This window comes from Schistocerca nitens, chromosome 8 (genome assembly GCF_023898315.1).
Source record: "Schistocerca nitens isolate TAMUIC-IGC-003100 chromosome 8, iqSchNite1.1, whole genome shotgun sequence".
NCBI lineage: Eukaryota > Metazoa > Arthropoda > Insecta > Orthoptera > Acrididae > Schistocerca > Schistocerca nitens.
In genome coordinates this window covers 306,214,020-306,238,490 of record NC_064621.1, presented here as the reverse complement: position 1 = coordinate 306,238,490, position 24,471 = coordinate 306,214,020, and the positions used below count along the sequence as shown (strand labels likewise).

General features: G+C 40.9%; 1 protein-coding gene across 1 annotated transcript in view; it reads left to right on the top strand.

Annotated features, from left to right (window-relative positions):
• The window catches only part of LOC126199230 (ATP-dependent translocase ABCB1-like), a 169,509-nt gene extending 163,908 nt beyond the window's left edge, over positions 1–5,601 (top strand). Inside the window, exon 22 of the mRNA XM_049936022.1 lies at positions 4,917–5,601. Within this exon, the coding sequence (XP_049791979.1) occupies positions 4,917–5,117 (201 nt within the window). The 3' untranslated portion in view covers positions 5,118–5,601. The remainder of the gene's footprint in view (positions 1–4,916) is intronic.
• The last annotated feature ends 18,870 nt before the right edge of the window (positions 5,602–24,471 follow it).

Sequence of the window (24,471 nt, the reverse complement as noted above, 5' to 3'; positions counted from 1 at the left end):
CTTGGTAGTAAAATGTCATATCCAAGAATAGTGTTAACTCGAATAAGACGCATTACATGTTAACCTATCCTACCAAGATGTTTTTATTATAATTCATAATTAAATGGAGTTTAAATAACTATTTGCCACCGAAACTAGTCACCAATTACGTGTTACTCACCAAAAGCAGATTATGGTGGTAATGTGAGAGCCCGTAATATTTTATAAATAAGACATTCTTCATTACTAAGTAAAATATTTTTGCCGGTTATGATATTTCGGCATGTGTCATCATCAGGTAAGAGTAATTAACGTGGATGGAAGATGAAGAGTGAAAAGGTATTGTTATGTAACATCAGAATCCTGAAATTTTAATAGTTACAAAATATTTTAGAAAGTTTACTCATCAAAACCTTTTAACATCAAAATTAAAATCTGTACCTACTCAGGGCTTAAGTTAATAACCGGTTGAAAAATTAAAATCTATACCTACTCAGGGCTTAAGTTAATAACCGGTTCAAAAATTATACAGAGATGTACCTTCTAGTTGACTGGTGGCGTTAGTATGTAGAGCGTCTCCTTCAAAATTTTGCTTTCATTTTATTATCATTCCATTTTCTCCTTACACTTCTAATTATAAAGAGACGGACACATCTTGCAAATATATACGGTCAAATTATAAAACATGTTTTAAGTGAGTATGATAGCACACTCATGACAATAACTTTTTAGATGGAAGTCACCCTAACTGCTAAAAATTGTTCTAAGCGCCAAATGAAATCCTGTAATTATTCATAGTGGATGTGGACCCATTCTGCACGAAACAAATTAACATCTGTGTAACAGTTACACGAAACGCCAGTATTAAATGCATGTAGCTTTAAGAGAAGTTTGTGATTATAAAAGCAGTATTTTCTGCTATAATTATGCATGTATAAAAAGCAAAAACTGTCTCTTATGAACTAATATTTCATCAGTCAACACAATAAAATTCGTAGACTCGTAAGATATATAACACAGCTCTATTTGCGATTATACCCTGAGAGAGGCCACTGAAATATGACTGAAAGTTACTTCTTTTATATTGTGTATTCTTCATCAAAATTCATCCCCGTTACGGTCGGAGGAAGGCAACGGCAAACCACCTCCATCAGGACCTTACCTAGTATGGTGGTGCGGATCTCCCTCATCGTTCCCCTACGCTCTGTCAAGAATTATGGGACTTCAGTTCCATTTCCATATTCTTTACACGTATAACCAAATAGAATTTAAGTAAATAGTTGCTATTCCTGAAAGTCTTCGTGGTTAAATAATATTCCATATCACGTGTCACTGGAAACGCAATAAAGACAATTGAAGCAGCAGTGTATTAAGATCATAACGCTGCCTATTTGAATCACAGAAATATTATTGTGAATTCCGATAGGCAAAGTTCTTTGTGAGAGGATTCTTGAAAGTAGCAAAAGATGGGAAAAAATTCAAATTTGTAATCTGTTAGGATGCTGTAGAGTACTAAATAATTGTAATACAACATACATTTCAAAATGAACGAAGTAACTGTTAAATGTCCCCCCCCCACCCACCCCCCTTGAACCATGGACATTGCCTTTGGTAGGGAGGCTTGCTTGCCTCAGCGAGAGCATTAGCCTTACTGTAGGTGCAACCACAACGGAGGGGTGTCTGTTGAGAGGACAGACAAACGTGTAGTTTCTGAAAAGGGGCTGCAGCCTTTTCAGTAGTTAAAAGGGCAAGAGTCTGAATGATAGACTGATCTGGCCTTGTAACATTAACCAAAACTGCCTTGCTGTGATAGTACTGCGAACGCTGAAAGCAAGTGGCAACTACATCAGTAATTTTTCCCGAGGGCATGCAGCTGTACTGTATGGTTAAATGATGATAGCGTCTTCTTGGGTAAAATATTTCGAAGATAAAATAGTCCCCCATTCGGATCTCCGGTCGGAAAGTACTCAGGAGGACATCGTTACCAGGAGGAACGAAACTGGCATTCTAAGGATCGGAGCGTGGAATGTCAGATGCCTTAATCGGGCAGGTAGATTAGAAAATTTAAAAAGGGAAATGGATAGGTTAAAGTTAGATGGAGAGGAAATTACTGAAGTTCTGTGGCAGGAGCTACAAGTCTTCTGGTCAGGTGAATACAGGGTTATAACTACAAAATCAAATAGAGTTAATGCAGGAGTAACTTTAATAACAAATAAAAAATATGAGCTCGGGTAAGCTACTACGAACAGCGTAGTGAACCCATTACTGTAGCAAAGATAGACATGAAGCCCACACCCACCACAGTCGTACAAGTTTATATGCCAACTAGCTTCGCATATGACGAAGAGATTGAAGAAATGTATGATGAAATAAAAGAAATTATTCAGACAGTGAAGTGAGACGAAATTTTAGTAGTCATCGGGGTCTGGAGTTCGATAGTAGGAAAAGGAAGAGAAGTAAAAGTAGTAGGTGAATATGGAATGGGGGTAAGGTATGAAAGAGGAAGCTGCCTGTTTGAATTTTGAACACAGCATAACGATAGCTAACATTTGGTTTAAGAATGATGACAGAAGGTTGTATACGTGGAAGAAGCCTGGTGACACTGGAAGGTTTCAGATGGATTATACAGTGGTAAGATAGAGATTTTGGAATCAGGTTTTAAATTGTAAGACATTTCCGGGGGCAGATGTGGACTCCGACCTCAATCTATTGGTTATGAATTGCGGATTATAAATGAAGAAACTCAAAAAAAGTGGCAAAGTAAAGAGATTCGACCTGGATAGGATAAACTAAAAGAACCAGAGGTGTAGATAATTTAAGCGAGAGATTTAGGGAACGATTGACAAGAACGGAGGAAAGGAATACAGTAGAAGAAGAATGGTTAGCTTTTGAGAGATGAAATAGTGAAAGCAGCAAAGGACCAGCTAGGTAAAAAGACGAGGGCTAGTAGAAATACTTGAGTATAAGAAGATATATTGAATTTAATTGATAAAAAGAGAAAATATAAAAATGCTGTAAATGAAGCAGGCAAAAAGGAATACAAACATCTCAACATCAAGATCGACAGGAAGTGCAAAATGGCTAAACAGGGATGGCTAGAGGACAAACGTAAAGATGTAGAGGCATGTAACACTAGGGGTAAGATAGATACTGCCTACAGGAAAATTAAAGACACACCTTTGGAGAAATGAGAACCACTTGCATCAATATCAAGAACTCAGATGGAAAAACAATTCTAAGCAAAGAAGGGAAGGCATAAAGGTGAAAGGATTATGTATAGGGTCTATAAAAACCTATCAGTTTCATAAGTCATAGCTGTAGAATACTAATACGAATCTGTACAGACGAATGGAAAAACTGATAGAAACAGACATTGGGGAAAATCAGATTCGATTCCGTAGAAATGTTGGATCATGTGAGGCAATACTGACCCTACGGCTTATCTTAGAAGACAGATTAAGGAAACGCAAACCTACGTTTCTAGCATTTGTAGACTTTGAGAATGCTTTTGACAATGTTTATTGGAATACTCTCTTTAAAATTTTGAAGGTGGCAGGGGTAAAATACAGGGAGTGAAAGGCTATTTACAATTTTTACACGAACCAGATAGCAGTTATAAGACTCGGGGGGCTTGAAACGGAATCAGTGGTTGGGAAGGGACTGAGAGAGGGATGTAGCCTTTCCTCGATGTTATTCAATCTGTATATTCAGCAAGCAGTAAAAGGAACAAGAGATAAATTTCGAGTAGGAATTACAATCCATGGACAAGAAATAAAATCTTTGAGGTTTGCCGATGACTGTAATTCTGTCAGAAACAGCTAAGCACCAGGAAGAGCAGTTGAATGGAATGCCCAGTGCCTTGAAAGGAGAAAATAGGATCAGCATCAACAAAAACCAAACGATGATAAAGGAATGTAGCCAAATTAAATCAGAGGTTCTGAGGGAATTAAATTAGGAAATGTAGTAGAAGAGTTTTGATATTTGGGGAGCCAAATAACTGATGATGGTCGACGTTGAGAGGTTATAAAATGTAGACTACCAATGGGAAGGAAAAAGTTCTGAAGAAGAGAAATTTGTTAACATCGAGTATAGATTTAAGTGTCAGGAAGTCTTTTCTGAAAGTATTCGTATAGTGTGTAGCCATGTATGGATTTGAAACATGAATGCTAAATAGTTTAGACAAGAAGAGAATAGAAGCTTTCGATATGTGATGATGCAGAAGAATGCTGAAGACTAGATGGGTAGATCATGTAACTGATGAGGAGGTAGGAATAGAATTGGGGAGAAGATGAATTTGTGGCACTACTTGACTAGATGAAAGGATCGATTGGTAGGACATGTTGTGAGGCATCAAGGGATCACGAATTTAGTACTGGAGGGCAGCGTGAAGGGTAAAACTCGTAGAGGAAGACCAAGAGATGTATACACTAAGCAGACTCAAAAGGATGTGGGTTGCAGTAGTTACTTGGTGATGAAGAAGTTTGCACGGAATGGAGTAGTATGGACAGCTGCATCAAACCTGTCCTTGTACTGAAATTCACAACAACAACATCAGCTGTTGCACATATAATGGGAATCAGTTTCATCAGGAAGACACTGCTCATCCATAACCACAGTCTTCTTAGTCTATCGGTATTTTTTCAAATCAGAGTTTTCAGTGATTTTGAATCTTAGACGCTACGTCTATGTTTTCACTTAGAACTGTCTTTGTACACATAATGTAACTTTGTACCCTCCTTTCCAGCAAAAAGAATAAAAATATGTATTGTGTTATTTCGACCTCCCAATATTACCGCCAAGTTTGATCAATTTCGTTAATTTACACCTTGCTATGTACCTTTATGAGTGAAACCAAGCTTTGGACCAATGTGTTTTTCTTCATTTGCTACGTGGATCATAATTTGTAGATTACAAGTGTCGATCTTCTGGCGGAACAGGTGGTGCAAGAGGCGCTGGACAAGGCGAAGGAAGGGCGCACCTGCATCACGATCGCGCACCGGCTGACGACCATCCAGGATGCTGACGTCATCTGCGTCATCAATGAAGGCCGCGTGGCTGAGTTGGGTAAGCACTCGGAGCTGCTACAGCGGCGAGGCATCTACCACAAACTGCACAGCCTGCAAGGAGGGCGGCGGTAGCCCGATGGGCCACCACGTCCCAGTCCGCTGACCCAGTGACAGCTGACGAGGAAGTTGGTCAAGAAGCCGTTCACTCCCCTGTCCTCTTCCAGATAACGGGAATAATCTGTTAATTCGTGTCGATACATTGCAATACATTCACTTCCACACGTCAACGTAATTTTCCCCTGACCCACTATCATTCTACTTTGCCTTTAACACGTACACGGATAAAATGTTCTTCTCTATTAATCTTTCACTTTGTGTAGTCCGCCACCATCATCTGCCATTTATCGAACCGTATTTCAATCTTTCACACATATGTAGTAGTGGTACGTTATACCGTTATGCATTCAACGAGGGCAGTTTTTTCCATACTTCTCATCATGTACTGCATGTGGTGTTTTTGTGCCAAGTGTTTTTTCGAAATGACTTTCCTGTTATTTATTTCTCTGATATTTATTGTATCTCTTATTTGATAACTATGTTTTTGTGTAACAATTTTTGTACAAATAAAATATTTATTGGAATACAGTGCTATATCTAATTTCTTACATTCACAAAATCCACCTTCCCACTTCATCCAATATACGTAATAATCGACTATGATTATGTGTGTTTGACTTGTCACAAACGCATCGATCTGAAGAAAATCCACCAAAACGATATGGAAAAGCGCACAACTAATACGAAAATAGAAACTGAATAATCTGGCCTTATGAAGACTGAGTGCAAAATTGGTTAATTATAAAGATCAAATTCGATTTGTTGGTTGAACATATCATTATGTAAATTTCTATTTTCGTGAAATTACAATTACATAGTGACATACATAGGTCACCTATCATATAGCAGACAATTTATATCGGAGAACATAAGATTACAATCACACGTGAGTTCACAAAACAATCCCTGCAACACATTTATTGACGAGATCAGTAACCATATGTATGGCAGTATCTTCTAGTATTCAGGGATAAGACAATTGTTAACACTTGAACCGGCAGATCGGTCAAAATAACCGCATCACGTTTTAGAAACGTTATTTTGACTGCAGTTTTTTTGTCATTGCAATGAACTGTAATGGCTTTTCCAAGTTAAAGGTCAGAATCACGCGTACTCCATATATTTATTTTTTGAAAAATTTTTACGACGTTGTTAACTAGTATACCTATAACCGCTAGAGCGGACATTTTGACCACAGTATTGATAATTTTAATGAAAGGTCCTACAACATGTCCTCTTTCCTCCGGTTGAGATTCAATCTGTTAGCAATCAGTCTCCAAACAGCAATAATACGCACAATAATGAAACGCTCTTAATTTACTTATGTCCTTTGATTGTCTCTGCGTCTCGAGTCATATTGTCATTGTTTAGCTCGTAGCAACATATTAATCATGGCTTGCAGATCACAGTCGCTTACCGTTGCGGAATTGATCGCTCTCTTAAATGATATTCCAGATGATAAGTCTGAAGCAGAATGTCACCCAGATGCGGAAGACATAAGAGAACTGCGAAGATAACTGTCAAACAATCACTCAGGAAGCAGTGATTCAGATTAGCTGAAAACTTAGTTGTTCAACCAGGTTAGTAATAATTATGAAATGCGTTATTTACATGTCAAAATTCTATTTTCATATAAAATTCAGGATTTAGGTGACAATTACTCTGAGGGGACACTTCTAATTGGAAATTTTCTATTGTTATATTACAGCAGCAGAAAATTTATCATGTAAATGAAAATATCAGAAGGGACAGATCAACACATGCCTCCCAGGACCCTGCAATATGTTGCTGGGTACTGATGGAAACACGGAGTGGACTGTAGCAGAGTTTGGAAAGACCACATCTGGCAGATTGGCGAGTTGTAATATCGTGAGAAAGAATCCAGTACCTACATCATATTCAAAGTGGTATGTTACTGGTGCCAGTGGAGTGAGTGCAGGGAGCCTGTTTATTGATGAATCAATACTGAAAGCCATAAAACACTTTACGGAAGCAGAGGCCAAACATGTTCTAGGAAATAAATTTTGGAGTGTAAGTTTGGAGAAACTGGAGGCTTTTATTGCTTTATTGTATGATCTTGGTGTTATTGTACCCAATAGCACTGAACTTAATGAACTGTGTGGTCTAAAAAGTGTGGCCAACCTATCTTCAGTGATATTATGGGGAGAAACTGCTTTCGAGAAATTCTAAGATTTTTTCGCTTCGACCCTAGAAAAAAAGATCAGAACGTTTGCAGACAGATAAATTCGCTTTACTATCAACACTTTGGACCAAATTTATTCAAAATTGCCATTTGACCTACATTCCAGGTGAAAATAAATCTGATTACCAATGAACAGCTTTTTCCAAGAAAAGCAAGGTATCCATTCTTACAGGATATGCCAAACGAACCAGATAAATTTGGTATAAAATTTTGGCTTCATGTCGACGTTGACTTAAAGTTCCTGTGCAATGATTTCCCTTATTTAGGAAAAGACAACCACAGATCACGTCACGAAACTCTTTCTGAAAGTGTAGTAATGAACTTGATGGAGCCGTTTCAAAAGAAGGGTTGAAACGTGACTACGAATAATTTTTTTACAGCAGTGAAACTGGGTGAGAGGTTGAGAACTTATGGTACTAGCATTATTGGAACAATCGTACAATCAAGAAGAGGAATCCCTAGTGCTATGAAGGCAATGAAGGATAATCTGTACAACTCAGATCTCTTTAAACATGCCAGTGGCACTCTTACTGTATAGCACAAGAATGTGCCTCTGTATAGCACTTTACATTCAAAAGTTGAACTTGAAACTGGTCCAAAATTACAGAAACAATAGATATCTACAACAATAAAAGTATGGTGTTGATGTGGTGGATTAAATGACAAGAAAACACATTGTTCGATAGATGGCTCGAAAGGTAACTTGGTGAAAACGGAAGCTGAATCTGGGAACTCTGTGGAAGGAAATAAAATGAGGAGACAATGTCAAATGAAGAAGTGTAGGAGTAAGACAAGTTATATCTACAAAAAGTGCAAACGGTCAGTGTGTGGTTCTTGTTCAAAGGACATAACCATGGACGTGATAAGTAGTTCATGCTACAAAATATATGTAATTCACATCATTGAGTGCAAGTAAACTGAAGAAAAAGTCAGGCAGCGTTTTACAAATGTGTTGTGGTATGTGGATTTGGCAAACTGATTTCATGACCATAAGTGCACTACATAAGATATCACAGTAATTAATTTTATAATAATGTGTAGACAATAAATACGGCAGCTTCCTTACCAAAAGAATTTGAAATAAAAACTGTGTTCGTTAATCAGATAAAACTTTTCTAAAACTCATTCTTGTTTGTAAGAAATAAAAAATGTATGAAATTGGAGAAAAATTAAATAATTCATTTTATTTTAGATGTATAAACCTAAATTATACATTTTAATCTCCGATAATGAGAACGAAAGTAATAATTTTCTTGTAGCAGTCAAAATAACTACATTGTCAGTTCTAGGTACATAATATGTTCCAGCAGTTCTAATGTTAACTTAAAGTTCATACTGAAAATTTTATAGCAGTTTAATGCAATGATAAACCAAATGAAAACTGTGAGCATGATAGTAGTACGTCGAATGGTAAAAATGACATTCCATAATCTCACTACAATCGTCGCTATTAGGAATTTACTTAGAAAAAGTTTTCCAAATGCTTGAAATTCACTTTCAGCATCAATTCGTTTAAACGTTAATCGCTACAAAGCTATTGCAACATGCCATGACAAAGTGGGAATAGGACAGCCAAGACATTTACAAATGAAATTAACCACAACTATACAAAATTAAGTAATATGCAGGAATAGAAATAAAATTTGCTATAATTGGTCAGAATCAATGGTTACAGTAGTTTTGATACTTTTAACTCCAAAATTTGGTCGATATTGTTTGTTGCTCAAAATTTGGTTAATAGTTTCCATTAACTGAGAACAATATGTACTTTCCAGAAAAAACTGTATTTTACTTTCTGACATATTTGTTGTCCACAGTATTAACAACATTTGTTCTTCACAACGTGGCATTGGCAATATAGCATAGCACAACATATGAAAATAATAATGGTTTGGGTTAGTGATGCCTGTGAAATTATGATTAAACTTCAGAAGCAAGTTATATTGTACAAATCACACAAAACGCTGGCAAGTCTTTCACAAAACCTACAGCGGTAAGTGGTTCAGTCTTACAGTTTTAGCTGGGGCACAAAGTAGTAAATCTACAGAACAGTGCTTCATATTTCATTATATCTCGTCGTACAATGGAAATACTCCTTCCAGTTGCTGTGGTCAAGCAGCACTCTTCCTTTTATTACTCTTGAAGAGTTATTATAGCTAACCAATGTATTTGGCGCTCGTAAATTGCAGCGCCTCTCACAACTAAAAGGAGTTGCTGCACACATACGTACCTGTATGTGCTGTACCTGCGCATCTCACACGTTTGCGTTGTTATCAGAGGCTATCTACACTCCAAAATATTCGTTTTCTACCACTCAGAAAATATCAGTGACTCAGTATAACACTAAGTCTTTGACACTACCAGAGCGCCAGCTAAACACATATGGCAAAATCGTTTTCAACTTTTTCAGATAATATTTCATTTATAACAAATAGATTTCTCATATTTAGCCTGCAGTGTTCACAGAAAAGAGAAATTGATGATACGTAAATAAATTTAAAAAATATTACATTAATGAAATACAATAAAATAAATATTCCAAAAGCAAGGCTGTGTTAAAGTGACCTATAACGTGTTGTAGTTATTCTAGACTCAAAAGTTTCGTTCAGGATTCTACTTATAGGGTGAATCACGCAGTAAATTGTAACACTAGTTAACACGGTAAAGCGGGATGAACAGGAAGGAACAAATCACACTGATAAAAGTGGGAAGAGCCAAAACTAGATTCGATGGTTAAAATGAACTATGCGCCAAATATTTATATTGATAAAGGGAATGAATAATCTATGAAGGAAAGAGTGAATATTAGTCGACAAGGGCTCCAATTGTTAGTAAAAATAAATGAATCTACGAAAAATTATAAAATAGATATTTTGTTATACTATGGAAGGCACCATAGGATTGAGACGACAATCGCTGAGAGAGGTATGTACCTCTCTTCTATGTGCGTGACTGCTCAGTGCAAGTCTCTCGCCAATATGACACCAAGCACTTTCTGCAGTAATGAAGCGATTGTGCTACGTGGTTACATATGTGCTAAACAGTCTACTAGAAGACATTAAGTGTCATGTATATAATGCTGTTAGAGAACTTTCTGTTGGGCAACTCCATCTACTCTGTTGAAGAATACCTCCAGAGGAATTTTTATATTCAGCGCTTTAGGTTAGTTTATGCCTAGAATTCGCTGTGTAGAACACTAGTTTAAAGTTATTCTGTGTGATATTGCAGTGGCTATGTTGTTAAGAGGAGCGATGCGTGTTCGAAGGAACGTTGCAGCGTTCTTCTTAAGAATATAAGCACTGTAGTCTTGTATTATCCGCCTATACCAGCCAGCGACCTTCAATCAAAATGTCCTCCTCTGTAAGGGAATTACCTACTGTGCGTACGAGTACAGGTTGTGACGCAGTCACAACGACATGTGGAAGTTCGTGTTTGGCCAGGGATCGTGGACGGATAGGCAGTGAACACCCGCGTAAAGTGAGAAATCCCGGTTCTAGTGCATGTTCGGCACAGATTCTCACTGACGTCATTCCATTATGCAGCTGAAGGTTATTAGTATGGGAACTGCGAATTCATTTTATGTCAGCTTTCCAATATACTGCACATAAATTAAATTAAATGCCCATCTTTGCCTTCTTTCCATGTCCAGCGACAGTCAAGGAGTACATCAAATATTACGTAACGTAATATCATACACACTGACTACCCGATGTGAACGTTGAGTGTAGACTACTCCAAGGAATTTTAAACCATAGGCTCCGACATACTGCTGGGTCCCATTAATACACTCAGCAGTTACGTCAAAATTAAAACCAGTGAAAAATATTTGCTTAGGCAACGAGTACCGTGATGTAATTTCTCTCTACCTTTGTCTCGGACAGCACAGAAAATAGTTATTCTAATTTTAGCTGTTTTCATTAGGAACTCATTCACAAAATAAGATTTCACACTTCACTTCGATCAGCATTCTGTACATTTTGGCTTTATAATTTTATTAACGCATCCACCCCTTCGGTTGTCTCACAACACCACATATTCACACACACACACACACACACACACACACACACACACACACACACAAGGGCGCGCGTGCAAGCACGCACGCACGCGCGTGGGCGCACGAGCGCCAAGTCATTAACAGGGGCGATATAAAAGTTTCCGTTCGCAATCCTTACAGTCCAGAATCGATATGCCAGTCTGGAAAAAGCGTCCTAAACATTAAGGCAATCATCCTGCCGACGTACCAGGTTGAAGATAACTGTTTAGTAAAACACCTTGTCCAGTTGCGTGGAAAAGTCCGTAACTGCCTGCTGCACGTTCCCGTCCGACAGCAATCGTCGACCCTACAAGATCGTTTTCAAACGACTGGAGGCGTGATAGTCGCATGGAGAGAGATCAAAACTCTATGGCGGGTTTATAATTGTCTTCCATTTGTGTTGGCGTAACTTCTGCGTAACTACATTTGCAATATGGGGATATTCGTGAACATGAAGCATGAGTACCGCTAGGAACACCGTTCCGCAACTACTGTTTTCGACAGACGTGCTGCTCCACACTCCTTCTTCATACTCAGATGGATGTCTACAGGTGTTCGTCCCTCGGTAGCCAAGAAAAGACTAACAGCAGGCTGGTCTTGGTTAGAAACATTTCATAATATCGTCCCCATAGTCCACGTTTCCGCATTTAACGCATGCACTTCGAAAAGACAGGAATGTCACACAAATACCTACTGTCGTTGCTTATATACACACATCGGATCCGAGCTGCGTTGCATGTAAGCCGCAGCAACGCCCTAAAACGGAAACTTTTCGATCGTCTCTTATAGTGTCGGTCACCGGATTCGTTGAGGATACATCAAATGAATTGGAAATCTCATTAATTACTAATCCTTTTGGGAACAGTTGTTGAAAATATTTCAAATGAATTGGAAATCTTATTTATTACTAACCCTTTTTAGAACACTAAGAGAACTAGACTGACGGATTTCCGCAGTTATGAAATGCGAATTCGTTAAGAGTATCGATGTCACAGCCACTGCTTCGTCAGCAAATTTATTGTGGTGTTAACTATCAGATACCTGATTTTTCAGTCGAGTGGTTAAATTTTGGTCCGTGATATCTTTCTCTTGACAATAAAGTCTGGAATTGAAAGAACATCAAGTTATCGAGAAAATTCATACGATATTCTTGTAGCACATCTGGTGGAAACCGATCTACAGTTATTGTTTAAAGCTGTTCAGTGCAATATCCAATAGATTTCTCTTCATTGTTATACATTTAGTAAATATATATTTAGTGACAGATTAAAATATATGTAAAAGCAGAACCTGAACTGGTTTCCTGCTCTCCGCTAGCAGCCGCCTCATCCAATAGGCTACCCGAACACGGGCGCTAGCTTTACTGTAACTACCGCGCCTGCCTACACTTTATTTGAAGGTTATTGTTTGATGGCCATCAGATTCCGTTTCCCGCTTTGTTGACTGACATACGAGAAGTGCCTTCCAAAAATGGAAATTTACGACTTCAAAAGAGCAACGCTACACAAAAATTGAAGGGTGCAAATCGAAAATTATTATAAAATTGGTGAATCGGCCTTATTGAGCGAGGCTTCCTTTTAGCATTGCAGCCGTAAATGCCAAAATTTGTATCCTCGCTTGAATAATACACCCCTGAAGTCATTATCCCTCTACGTTCTTACCCTCATAGTTGCAGAAGCACGTAACTTTACGGAATCAAGAAAAGTCGCAAGAGTCTCATGTATTTTCTTTCCTGTAGGAATCTGCTCTTCACTTTCCGGGACATCATGACACCAGGCGATGGTGGCTGCAGTTGAGGTCAGCATTCTAATGCCGAAACAGTGTTGGCCGCAGCCCTTATTTACTTCTGGTTGAAATATATAAAACCTGGGAACTCATGATAATATTTTGTGTTGTTTTATTTTTAGACACCCTGGTGAAATATAGCGATCTGTGGGGGTGGAACAGAACTCCCAAATCACTGGGAAGGATTAAGATGCCTGAATATGAAGGCCGGCCTCGGTGACCGAGCGGTTCTAGGTGCTCAGTCCAGATCGGCGCGACTGCTACGGTCGCAGGTTCGAATCTTGCCGCGGGCATGGATGTGTGTGATGTCAGGTTAGTTAGGTTTAAGTAGTTCTTAGTTCTAGGGGACTGATGACATCAGATGTTAAGTCCCATAGTGCTCAGAACCATTTGAACCATTTTGAATATGAAGTTACAGCTTCCAGGAATACTGATGTCCCAGAAAGTGAGTAATAGGGTAGACTCAAGAAGAAAACGTACTTCTCAGGTACATAGAGTGATTGTTAACTGTCGGACGTTGTTTTTTGTTGATGAGCCAACCCGTCCACGGCAGACAACTTTATACACTGATAGTGATTCGCCGCACTTAAAAAACGCAGTGAGCTCTCGAGCATTTGCACCCAACTGAATAACGTGTTTGCAAAGGGCTTGCTGCATCCTCTTTCCAACGCAGAACACCAACTTCTGAGCACCAGATGATAAACTCACTTTTCGCTGCGTGAGATACAGCTGTTCAATCAGTTGCTCAAGAAACATGTGTAACAATTACATTCCAGGACTACATATGAATTAGCTGGCGAGCAGTAAACGTTACACCTACACCAAACATACTGAAATCCCCTGATTTTTTTAGCCACCTTCTTTAATTATAAATCCAAATTAATTATAAATATATTTGTTTTAATATCATTGATAATTCCTTCGTGTAATCTGTTCCCAATCCTCAGTACTAGAGTGTAGTTCGTCTTCAGTGTTATAGTTTGCTCAAAGTTTTTAAAAACTGTTTATAGTGATGAGAAAAATCAGAATAAGACTGTTGACAAATGACACTAAAAGTGTAGCAGAGTAACAAAACAAGTGAAGTAATTCACCTACCTGGTAAACAGGGGGGACGAAAGAATGAGGATATAAGAAGCAGACTGGTACTACCTAACTGGGCATTTATCCCTAGCGTCCTTCTACTACTATCAAACATACTCGTATACCTTAATCTGAGGGAAATGTAAACGAAATGTATATCTGAAGCGTAACATTGGATCTGTCATGGATTGTGCGATAACCAAAGACAAAGTTAATCGAAGAGTTTCGGATGTCGTCTTACGACGAATCGTGAGAGTAGGGAACTGTTTCAGTTTGCAATGTCAGCTTTAAGCAGGAGACAACGCTGTCTTCGTCGTCTCTTGGAAGCAACTTTTCAGTCAAATAACTTTGCCGAACGGCTAAGTACGACTCACCTTAATGGAGTTCGAAGAGAATTTATCGGTTCGCAGGTGGCCATCTTCCCATCAACATCGATCTCGACGGCTAACGCTGTAGCAGAACCACGGGGAAAGACGCTGCTGTGCGCTTTACGTTTGTTCATTTTTATTTGCTTGTAGCAGTAATTCAGTTGAGCCTACGTAACGTGCGATAGCATGTTTAATCCTCAGAACTTCCTTGTTTATCATATTCTCAACTTTATTGTAATATTTTCTTTAAAATGCTTCCTTTGGTGAGTTTGTAATCACGCGTGCGATTAATTTCCCATCGTATACAGGAATAAAAATTTTAGCAGGCGGTGGCACAGACTAATTCAAATAAAACACGCCACACCGCATGTGTAAATTTTTTATTAGTTCCAGAGATACAACTGTTACAATATAACGCAAACACATGTTCACAGAATATGTTAAACAATGGTGAATAATTTAATTCAAAACAGAGTTTCTAAATCTACATCTGACAGTAACGTATTTTCGAACTGTTTTGACAACAGCTTGTGGGGCGTTTCTGAGGTCGCCTTGGTATTCCTTTATTAGGGGAGGACTATTTATAATCCAAACGAACAATTCGTCTCTTGTATTTACTTCTCTTTGTAGATTTCTACTATCAACAATCACCAAAGTTTGAAATTGAAAGGAATAAGCTCCCGGTGCCTTGGTGACTAAAACGTGACTATTTTTGCCGATCCCATTAACACTGTCTACTGATGAAGATTTTTTCATCCGTGACAGTTTCAGCAACATGCTCAACTCACATCAGTTGTCCGACGGAAACCGGCATTCGTTTGTAGAGCAGCATTGCTAACCATACGATCTGGATTATATGGTTCAAATGGCTCTGAGCACTATGGGACTCAACTGCTGTGGTCATAAGTCCCCTAGAACTTAGAACTACTTAAACCTAACTAACCTAAGGACATCACACACATCCATGCCCGAGGCAGGATTCAAACCTGCGACCGTAGCGGTCGCACGGTTCCGGACTGCGCGCCTAGAACCGCGAGACCACCGCGGCCGGCACGATCTGGATTATACATTTTCAATAATTTAAGATGGTGTATGAACATAAGATTCATGCTTCGGATCGTACGTCTATTTACGATTACGTAACGCTTACTGTGACTAAGATTTCATCTTCTTTATTACATTAATTTCGTGTGTATCTTGGCCACAATAATGCGTTCACTATGCTGTTTGTAGTAGCTTGCCCGCACTCATAGTTTTTTTTATTCATTATTAAACCTACTCCTGCATTACTCCTATTTTATTTTGTATTTATAACCCTGTAATCACATGACCAAAAGTCTTGTTCTTCCCGCCACCGAACTACACTAATTTCCACTAACTTTAACCTATCCATTTCCCTTTTTCAATTTTCTAATCTACCTGCCTGATTAAGGATCTGACATTCCACGCTCCGATCTGTAGAACGCCAATTTTCTTTCTCCTGATAACGACGCCCTCCTGAGTAGTCCCCACCGGAGCTCCGGACGGGGGACTATTTTACCTCCGGAATATTTTACCCAAGAGAACGCCATCATCATTTAACCATACAGTAAAGCTGCATGCCCTCGGTAAAAATTACGGCTTTTAGTCGTTCGCAGTACCAGCACAGCAAGGCCGTTTTGGTTAGTGTTACAAGGCCAGAACAGTCAATCATCCAGACTCTTGCCCCTGCAACTACTGAGATGGCTGCTGCCCCTCTTCAGGAACCACACGTTTGTCTGGCCTCTCAACAGATACCCCTCTGTTGTGGTTGCACCTACGGTACGGCCATCTGTATCGTTGAGGCACGCAAGCCTCCCCACCAACGGCAAGGTCCCTGGTTTATGGGGGTGTTGAAAATTATGTGGAGTAATAGTGTAAGGAAATGAGGAGGTTCTCCGCAAAATCAAAGAAGAAAGCAATTTGTGGAAAACACTCATAAGGAGAAGGGATAGGATGGTAGGACGTCTGTGAAGACATCACGGAAAGACTTCCATGGCACTAGAGAGAACTGTAGAGGGCAAAAACTGTAGAGAAGACAGAGATTGGAATACTTCCAGCAAATAATTTAAGACATAGTTAATGAAGTTGGCGTCACGGGAGAAGGATTCGTGGCTGGCCGCATCAAACCAGTAATAAGACTCTTCACTGAAAAAAAAAATTTTAGCAACATTCACACAGTATTTACGGCATAACGCGACGCAATAGCATTGACTGTGGCCTGCAAAATACGAGGCCCCCTTGTTGCCGTCGATTTTGACCACGCGTTCGACAAGTCGACCACAGAATCCTACACCCTACTACAATAGTACAAGTTTATATGCCAACTAGTTCTGCACATGACGAAGAAATTGATGAAATGTATGATGAGAGAAAAGAAATTATTCAGGTAGTGAATGGAGACGAAAATTTAATAGTCATGGGTGACTGGAATTCGAGAGTAGGAAAAAGAGAGATGGAGACATGGTAGGTGAATATGGATTGGGCGTAAGAAATGAAAGAGGAAGCCGTCTGGTAGAATTTTGCACAGAGCATAACTTAATCATAGCTAACACTTGGTTCAAGAATCATAAAAGAAGGTTGTATACATGGAAGAATCCTGGAGATACTAGAAGGTATCAGATACATTATATAAAGGTAAGACAGAGAGTTAGGAACCAGGTTTTAAATTGTAAGACATTTCCAGAGGCAGATGTGGTCTCTGACTACAACCTATTTGTTATGAACTGTAGATTAAAACTGAAGAAACTGCAAAAAGGTGGGAATTTAAGGAGATAGGACCTGGATAAATTGACAAAACCAGAGGTTGTACAGAGTTTCAGGGGGAGCATAAGGCAACAATTGACAGGAATGGGGGAAAGAATTACATTATAAGACGAATGGGTAGCGCTGAGGGATGAAGTACTAAAGGCAGCAGAGGATAAAGTAGGTAATACGACGAGGGCTATTAGAAATCCTTGGGTAACAGAAGAAATATTGAATTTAATTGATTAAAGGAGAAAATATAAAAATGCAGTAAATGAAGCAGGCAAAAAGGAATACAAACGTATCAAAAATGAGATCGACTGGAAGTGCAAATTGGCTAAGCAGGGATGGCTAGAGGACAAATGAAAGGATGTAGAGGCTTGTCTCACTAGGGGTAAGATAGATACTGCCTACAGGAAACTGAAAGAGACCTTTGGAGAAAAGAGAGCCACTTGTATCAATATCAAGAGCTCGGTTGGAAACCCAGTTCAAACCAAATAAGGGCAAACAGAAAGTTGGAAGGAGCATATAGAGGGTCTATACAAGGGCGGTGTACTTGTGACAATATTATGGAAATGGATGAGGATGTAGATGAAGATGAAATGGGAAATACGATATTGCGTGAAGAGTTTGACAGAGCACTGAAAGACCTGAGTCGAAACAAGGACCTGGGAGTAGACAACATTCCATTGAAACTACTGACTGCCTTGGGAGAGCCAGTCCTGACTAATGTCTACCATCTGGTGAGCAAGATGTATGAGACAGGCGAAATAACCTCAGACTTCAAGAAGAATATAATAATTCCCATCCCAAAGAAAGCAGGTGTTGACAAGTGTGAAAATTACCGAACTATAAGTTTAATCGGACACAGCTGCAAAATACTAACGCGAATTGTTTGCAGACGAATGGAAAAACTGGTAGAAGCCGACCTCAGCGACGATCAGTTTGGATTCCGTACAAATGCTGGAACACGTGATGCAATACTGACCCTACGACTTATCTTACAAAATAGATTAAGGAAAGGCAAACCTACGTTTGTAGCATTTGTAGTCTTTGTGAAAGCTTTTGACAATGTTGACTGGAATACTCTCTTTCAAATTCTAAAGGCGGCAGGGGCTAAATGCAGAGAGCGAAAGGCTACTTACAATTTGTACAGAAACCAGACGGCAGTTATGAGAGTCGAGGGGCACGAAAGGGAAGCAGCGGTTGGGAAGGGAGTGAGACAGGGTTGTAGACACTCCCCAATGTTATTCTATCTGTATATTGAGCAAGCAGTAAAGGAACCAAAAGAAAAATTCGGAGTAGGTATTAAAATCCATGGAGAAGAAATAAAAACTTTGAGGTTCGCCGATGAGATTGTAATTCTGTCAGAGACAGCAAAGGACTCGGAAGAGCCGTTGAACGGAATGGACAGTGTCTTGAAAGGAGGATATAAGATGAACATCAACAAAAGCAAAACGAGAATAACGGAATGTAGTCGAATTAAGTCGGGTGATGGTGAGGGAGTTAGATTAGAAAATCAGGCACTTAAAGTAGTGAAGGGGTTTTGCTATTTGGGGAGCAAGTTAACTGATGATGGTCGAAGTAGAGAGGATATAAAATGTAGACTGGCAATGGCAAGGAAAGCATTTCTGAAGAAGAGAAATTTGTTAACATCGAGTACAGATGTAAGTATCAGGAAGTCGTTCCTGAAAGTATTTGTATGGAGTGTAACCATGTATGGAAGTGAAAGATGGACGATAAATAGTTTGGACAAGAAGAGATAGAATCTTTCGAAATGTGTGCTACAGAAGAATGCTGAAGATTAGAAGATTAGATTGGCACATGACATAACTAATGAGGAGGTATTGAATAGAATTGGGGAGAAGAGGAGTTTGTGGCCATAGCTTGAGAAGAGGAAGGGACCGGTTGGTAGGGCATGTTCTGAGGCCTCAAGGGATCAGAAATTTAGCATTGGAGGGCAGCGTGGAGTGTAAAAATCGTAGAGGGAGACCAAGAGATGAATACACTAAGCAGATTCAGAAGGATGTAGGTTGCACTTAGTACTGGGATCTACATATGTCTGTAGCACCACATCTCAAATGCTTCTATTCTCTTCCGTTCCGGTTTTCCCATAGTCCATGTTTCACTACCATACAAAGCTGTTCTCCAAACGTACATTCTCAAAAACATAATCCTCAAATTAAGGCTTACGTTTGATAGTAGTAGATTTCTCTTGGCTAGGAATGCCCTTTTTTCCAGTGCTAGACTGCTTTTAAAGTCCTTTTTTTACCCGTCCGTCATTGGTTATTTTGCTGCCTAGATAGCGGAATTCCTTAACTTCATCTACTTCTTATCCATCAATCTTGATGTTAACTTTCTCCCTGTTCCCGTTTCTGCTACTTTTCATTAATTCCGTCTTTCCTCGACTTACTCTCACTCCATATCCTGAACTCATTAGACTGTTCATTCCATTCAACAGATCACGTAATTCTTGTTGCCTTTCACTCAGGATAGAACCTTCGTCTGTGAGTCATATCAATGCCATCATTTCACCCTGAATTTTAATTCCACTCCTGGACGCTCGTTTTATTACCATCATTGCTTCTTCTGGGTACAGATCGAACAGTAGGGGCGAAAGATTACATACCTCTCTCATACGTTTTTTAATCCGAGCACTTCGTTCTTGGTCGTCCACTCTACTTATTCCTCCTGGCTCTTGTACATATTGTACATTATCCGTTTCTCCCTATAACATAGCCCAGTTTTTCTGAGAACTTCGAACATATTGCAACATTTTACATTGTCGAACGCTTTTCCCAGGTAGGCAAATCCTATAAATGTGGCTAGATATTTTTTTACTCTTGCTTCTATTCCCACAACGTCAGAATCGCCTATCTAATGTCTTTACCTTTCCTGAGCCCATACTGATAATCATCTAACACACCCTCAATTTTCTTGCCTAATCACATCTAATCGGTTGTCACAGCTTTCTCGGTAGCGGCGTGGAGACGTGCGTGGAGAATGCCGGTGAAGATTCGTGTATAGTATCGGAATCAGGATGTCGTCCGCGAATTCCTTGAGGACAGTGAAATCATTGTGGATCAGTTCTTGAAACATCTGCAGCCGTTTGCCGCCGATAAGATCATAAAAGTTGCAATACTATTCATGGGGTGAACCACCCGACCCTGGCGATTTCTTCGGTTCTCCTCGTGCTAAAGCCTATGTCATCTCGTCTTGTGTGATGGGGAACAGCAGGGTATCATTGGGCACCATGACTCTAGTGGCGGGCAAATCAAGCAGCGCCTCTTCTTAATAGCGAACGTTCCAGGGATATTCTGCGTAAAAGGACCCACAGCACCGGGCTGACGCTATGTCCTTTTGAGTCAAGGCACTCCCGCCTGTCTCCGTGTTCATCGCCTTCATGAGCCGACGTTTGTGGTGGTCTCCCTTATGCACAATGTGATTGGGTGGCACCATTTCGGTGTGTACGTCGTCTTGCACTCTCACAAGGATGCAGACGCTTTCTAGCTGCTCCACTGCGATGCGGAGAAGGCGGACTTTGATGCGTTGTACGGCCGAATGATGTTCGGATGACGGCGATAGCGTCGCGAGCTCGAGTTACGCGGTATACTACTATTTCGATTACACCCTTTGCCAGCTCGATCTGTCACGTCCGTGTGCCATCAGGTTCATCGGTGTGGATGGTTGACACAACCTTGCCACCACAGTACCAGGGAAGAGCACATGGGTAGGCGCCTGAGACACCTGGCGCCAAGTGTCAGCAACCACTCGCCGATGGTTCCTCGCGAGTTGACGGGGTAGAGTGACAGTTAGAACATAAGGAAGATGATCTATGAAGGCCACTGGCCGGATTTCTGCATACCAGTCACTATACGGAGGCAGCATGAGACATATGTCCAATCAAGTCGAGTGGCAGAGTGTCTGGTAAAGTGTGTACATCGGCAAGGATTTCCCCGTGTAAGAATAAAGTGTCTTAGAGAGCCTAGTGCGTGCAATTCTCAGTATGAGGCATGACGTAGTATCTGGCTCTTGAACTGGAGGACACTGCACTGACTATGTAATGGTCCATGTTTCCCTGCAAAAGTGGGGCCATATCCTCCCAATTGAAGACGTGCCTGTCACCACAGCGTGAAGTACTGGAGGGTGAATATACGTTAAAAAGGTGGATCACGCATTCGACAAGTAAGTCACATCCATCACTTCTATGCCATCAAAAACATGGATGGCCATTCGTCAAAACATCGTCGCCAGACGATAGACTGCAGGTGTTGTTGGCAGATGGTCTAACTCCAGGTCTGCATGGACCTCCTGGAGAAGGGCAATGTACAAATCCGCAGCTCTTATCATGTTATGTAACATGTGGGTCTTGATAGTGGGCTGAATGCAATTGACATTGCCGGCTCCCGCGTGGTAGGACTGAGACAACTCAAGTGATGGGGCAATGCACGGGCACAAGCCACTGGCGGGTCAGACACCACAGACTGCCCCACTGACATGTATTACTGTGCCGTATGGTCTCCTAATGGGGAGGGCCCTCAGAACTCAATAGCAGCAAAGAGGTAAAACGAGCTATCGGTCTGTGCTGCATGTCGTCTGCCAAGAAAAGATTGCTCGATCAATGTTGGCTTCCCACTTTCACGGGAGCCCACGCTCCAGGGATCGACAAAATGCTCCTTACTTTCTAGATGGTCACACTGGGGTGAATATTCCAAACCGTCTTGCTCTTGCTGTTAAATGAGGCTTCTCGAATCCGTTATGGTTGAAGATGTTGTGACGGTTTGGACGTCTTCCTCCAACATAACATTGCCATCTCGTTGATCTTCTTCAACTGATAGTCGTCTCTTCTTGCGCCACGGGGTTGCTTTTGATTGCTAGTCCACGACTCAACATTCACCAGGGGGCTGGGTTCGGTAAGGTAATTGGGAAACCTTGGTTCTGATTCTGACAGTGGCAGCTGCTGGGTGCCCCTATCGCTACGATGTGCAGAGGCTGTCAGAACTTCTGCACCGTGTAGCTTCGGGGGTATCGGCGTCGCCCTCCATGCTGAGTCTCCAACGGAGCTCGTAGTAGCTCTAGGTGGTATCAAGTTTTCTCATTCATCGCATCATGTCGGCCCGACTCCACATACGTTAGGGGTGAAGGAGGTCACAGCCGGTCACTTGGGAGGTACGCTGTGGGGCACTTGGACAAGACGTCGCTGCAGACACTCATATCCAACATGGCACCTGTGGCTCCAGCTCGAGAAGATTCTCTGCCCTACAGCCGCCAATGAACACATATGATTGCTTATGTTCCTAAAGTTGTATGCGGACAGGGCGTGCCCCGTTCGTAATGGTGCAGGTTTCAAAAGGTTTGAAGTTCTGTTCAGTGTCGCTCAAACCTTTGCCACCATGCTGCAATGCGTCAACGACAAGTTTGACGGGAACTTCGAATGGGAGATCAAAAATGCCTTAGCACGCTGACGTTACGGTCAGCGTGGCAGAAACGGAAGCCGTTGGTGGATAGTTGTAGAGCACAACGCTGCAGAGGCTGTCACTGTAAAGGATTTTCGAAATAATAATTATGTAGTTAAAGCGTCATTAACAAAAACGTCCATGAGTTTGAGGTATACTGTGCTGGATACAACCGACAAATTGATGCCTATGAGCTCTTGCGGTTCTAGGTGCATCACGTCTCGAAGAGAGCGTTCTATTCATAGTTCTTCGGTCTTGTGTGCGATACTCTGAACGCTCGTTTGAGTGCAGCTTGTCGATACGATAACGCAATGGTGGGGTCGTATTATAAGCCAATGCCACGACGCAGGACTGCATGCCACCAGGTAAACAAACACGTCTGCGGAGCGATGCCCGACACACTGAGCCTGAGAGCAGTTTGAGTTCGAACCTGGCACCGAGAACGTTTCCATTACTAATCACATACACTACCACTACACTTTTACACACACAGTCCGTCCCCGGTAGCAGAGTAGTCAGCGCAACAGAATATCAATCCTAAGGGCCCCGTTTCGTTTCCCGGCTGGGTCGGAGGTTTTCTCCGCTCAGGGACTTGGTGTTGTGTTGTCCTAATCATCATCATTTCATCCTCATCGACGCGCAAGTTACCGAAGTGGCGGCAACTCGAAAGACTTGCACCCGGCGAACGGTCTACCCGACGTGAAGCGCTAGGCACACGACATTTACTTATTTATACACATATTTTCAATATACATAGTACATAAATATGTAATATATAAAGGGGAAATATTACCGCCAAAATTTCAAAACGTTATTGACCGATTTACGTTAAGTTTTTACGCAATACTCTAGTGAACACTTGGGTATTGAAATATATGTAGCCTATGGAGTGGAGCCGTAGTGTAAGTGTAGCATCTTTGGTTAAAAACCAAAATTTTCTCGGTCCCGGGTCCGAACCCTGTTGGCTTTCCGCCTTGACACAACGCGAACGGGCCGGCGTCCTTGTTTACCCGCTAGTGCTCGGTCCTGCGTCGTTTCATTGGCTTATAATACCGATCTGCCGTGGCGTTATCGTATCGACAATCTGCAGTCAAACTAACGTTCAGTGCATCGTACACAAAACTGAAAACAAAAGAATACAACGCATTCTTCGAGACGTAATGCACCTAGAACAGCACGAACTTACAGTAATGCATTTGTCAATTGCATCCAGCACAGTATACCTCAAACACATTGACGGACCGGCCTATGACAGTCTTCTTCAACGATCCACAAACGGCTTCAGCTTCTGCTACGCTGACCATAATGTGAATGTGCTAGGGCATTTTTGATCTTCCCGTCAAACTCGTTGTTGACGCACCGCGGTCACTTGGTACAATTTTGAGACATACCAACGATAACGATGAGCTTATGATTATGAAAATGTAATAATAATAGAGGAGGCTCACGAACAGAGAGAGGGGGAAGAGGAAATGGAGACAGGTTGGGAGGAAATTGAGGTAGAAAGGGGATGGTGGTAGACGGACAGAGTTAGGAGGCAATAGAGGGTGAGGATGTGACTGACCGAGAAAGAGGGGAGGAGGTACAAAGTTGTTAAGGCTTTGGGGCCAATTTCTGAAAAATTGCCTGATGCCTTCTGTCTTAGGTTCTTCGGCCGACGTTTTTTTGATGATTA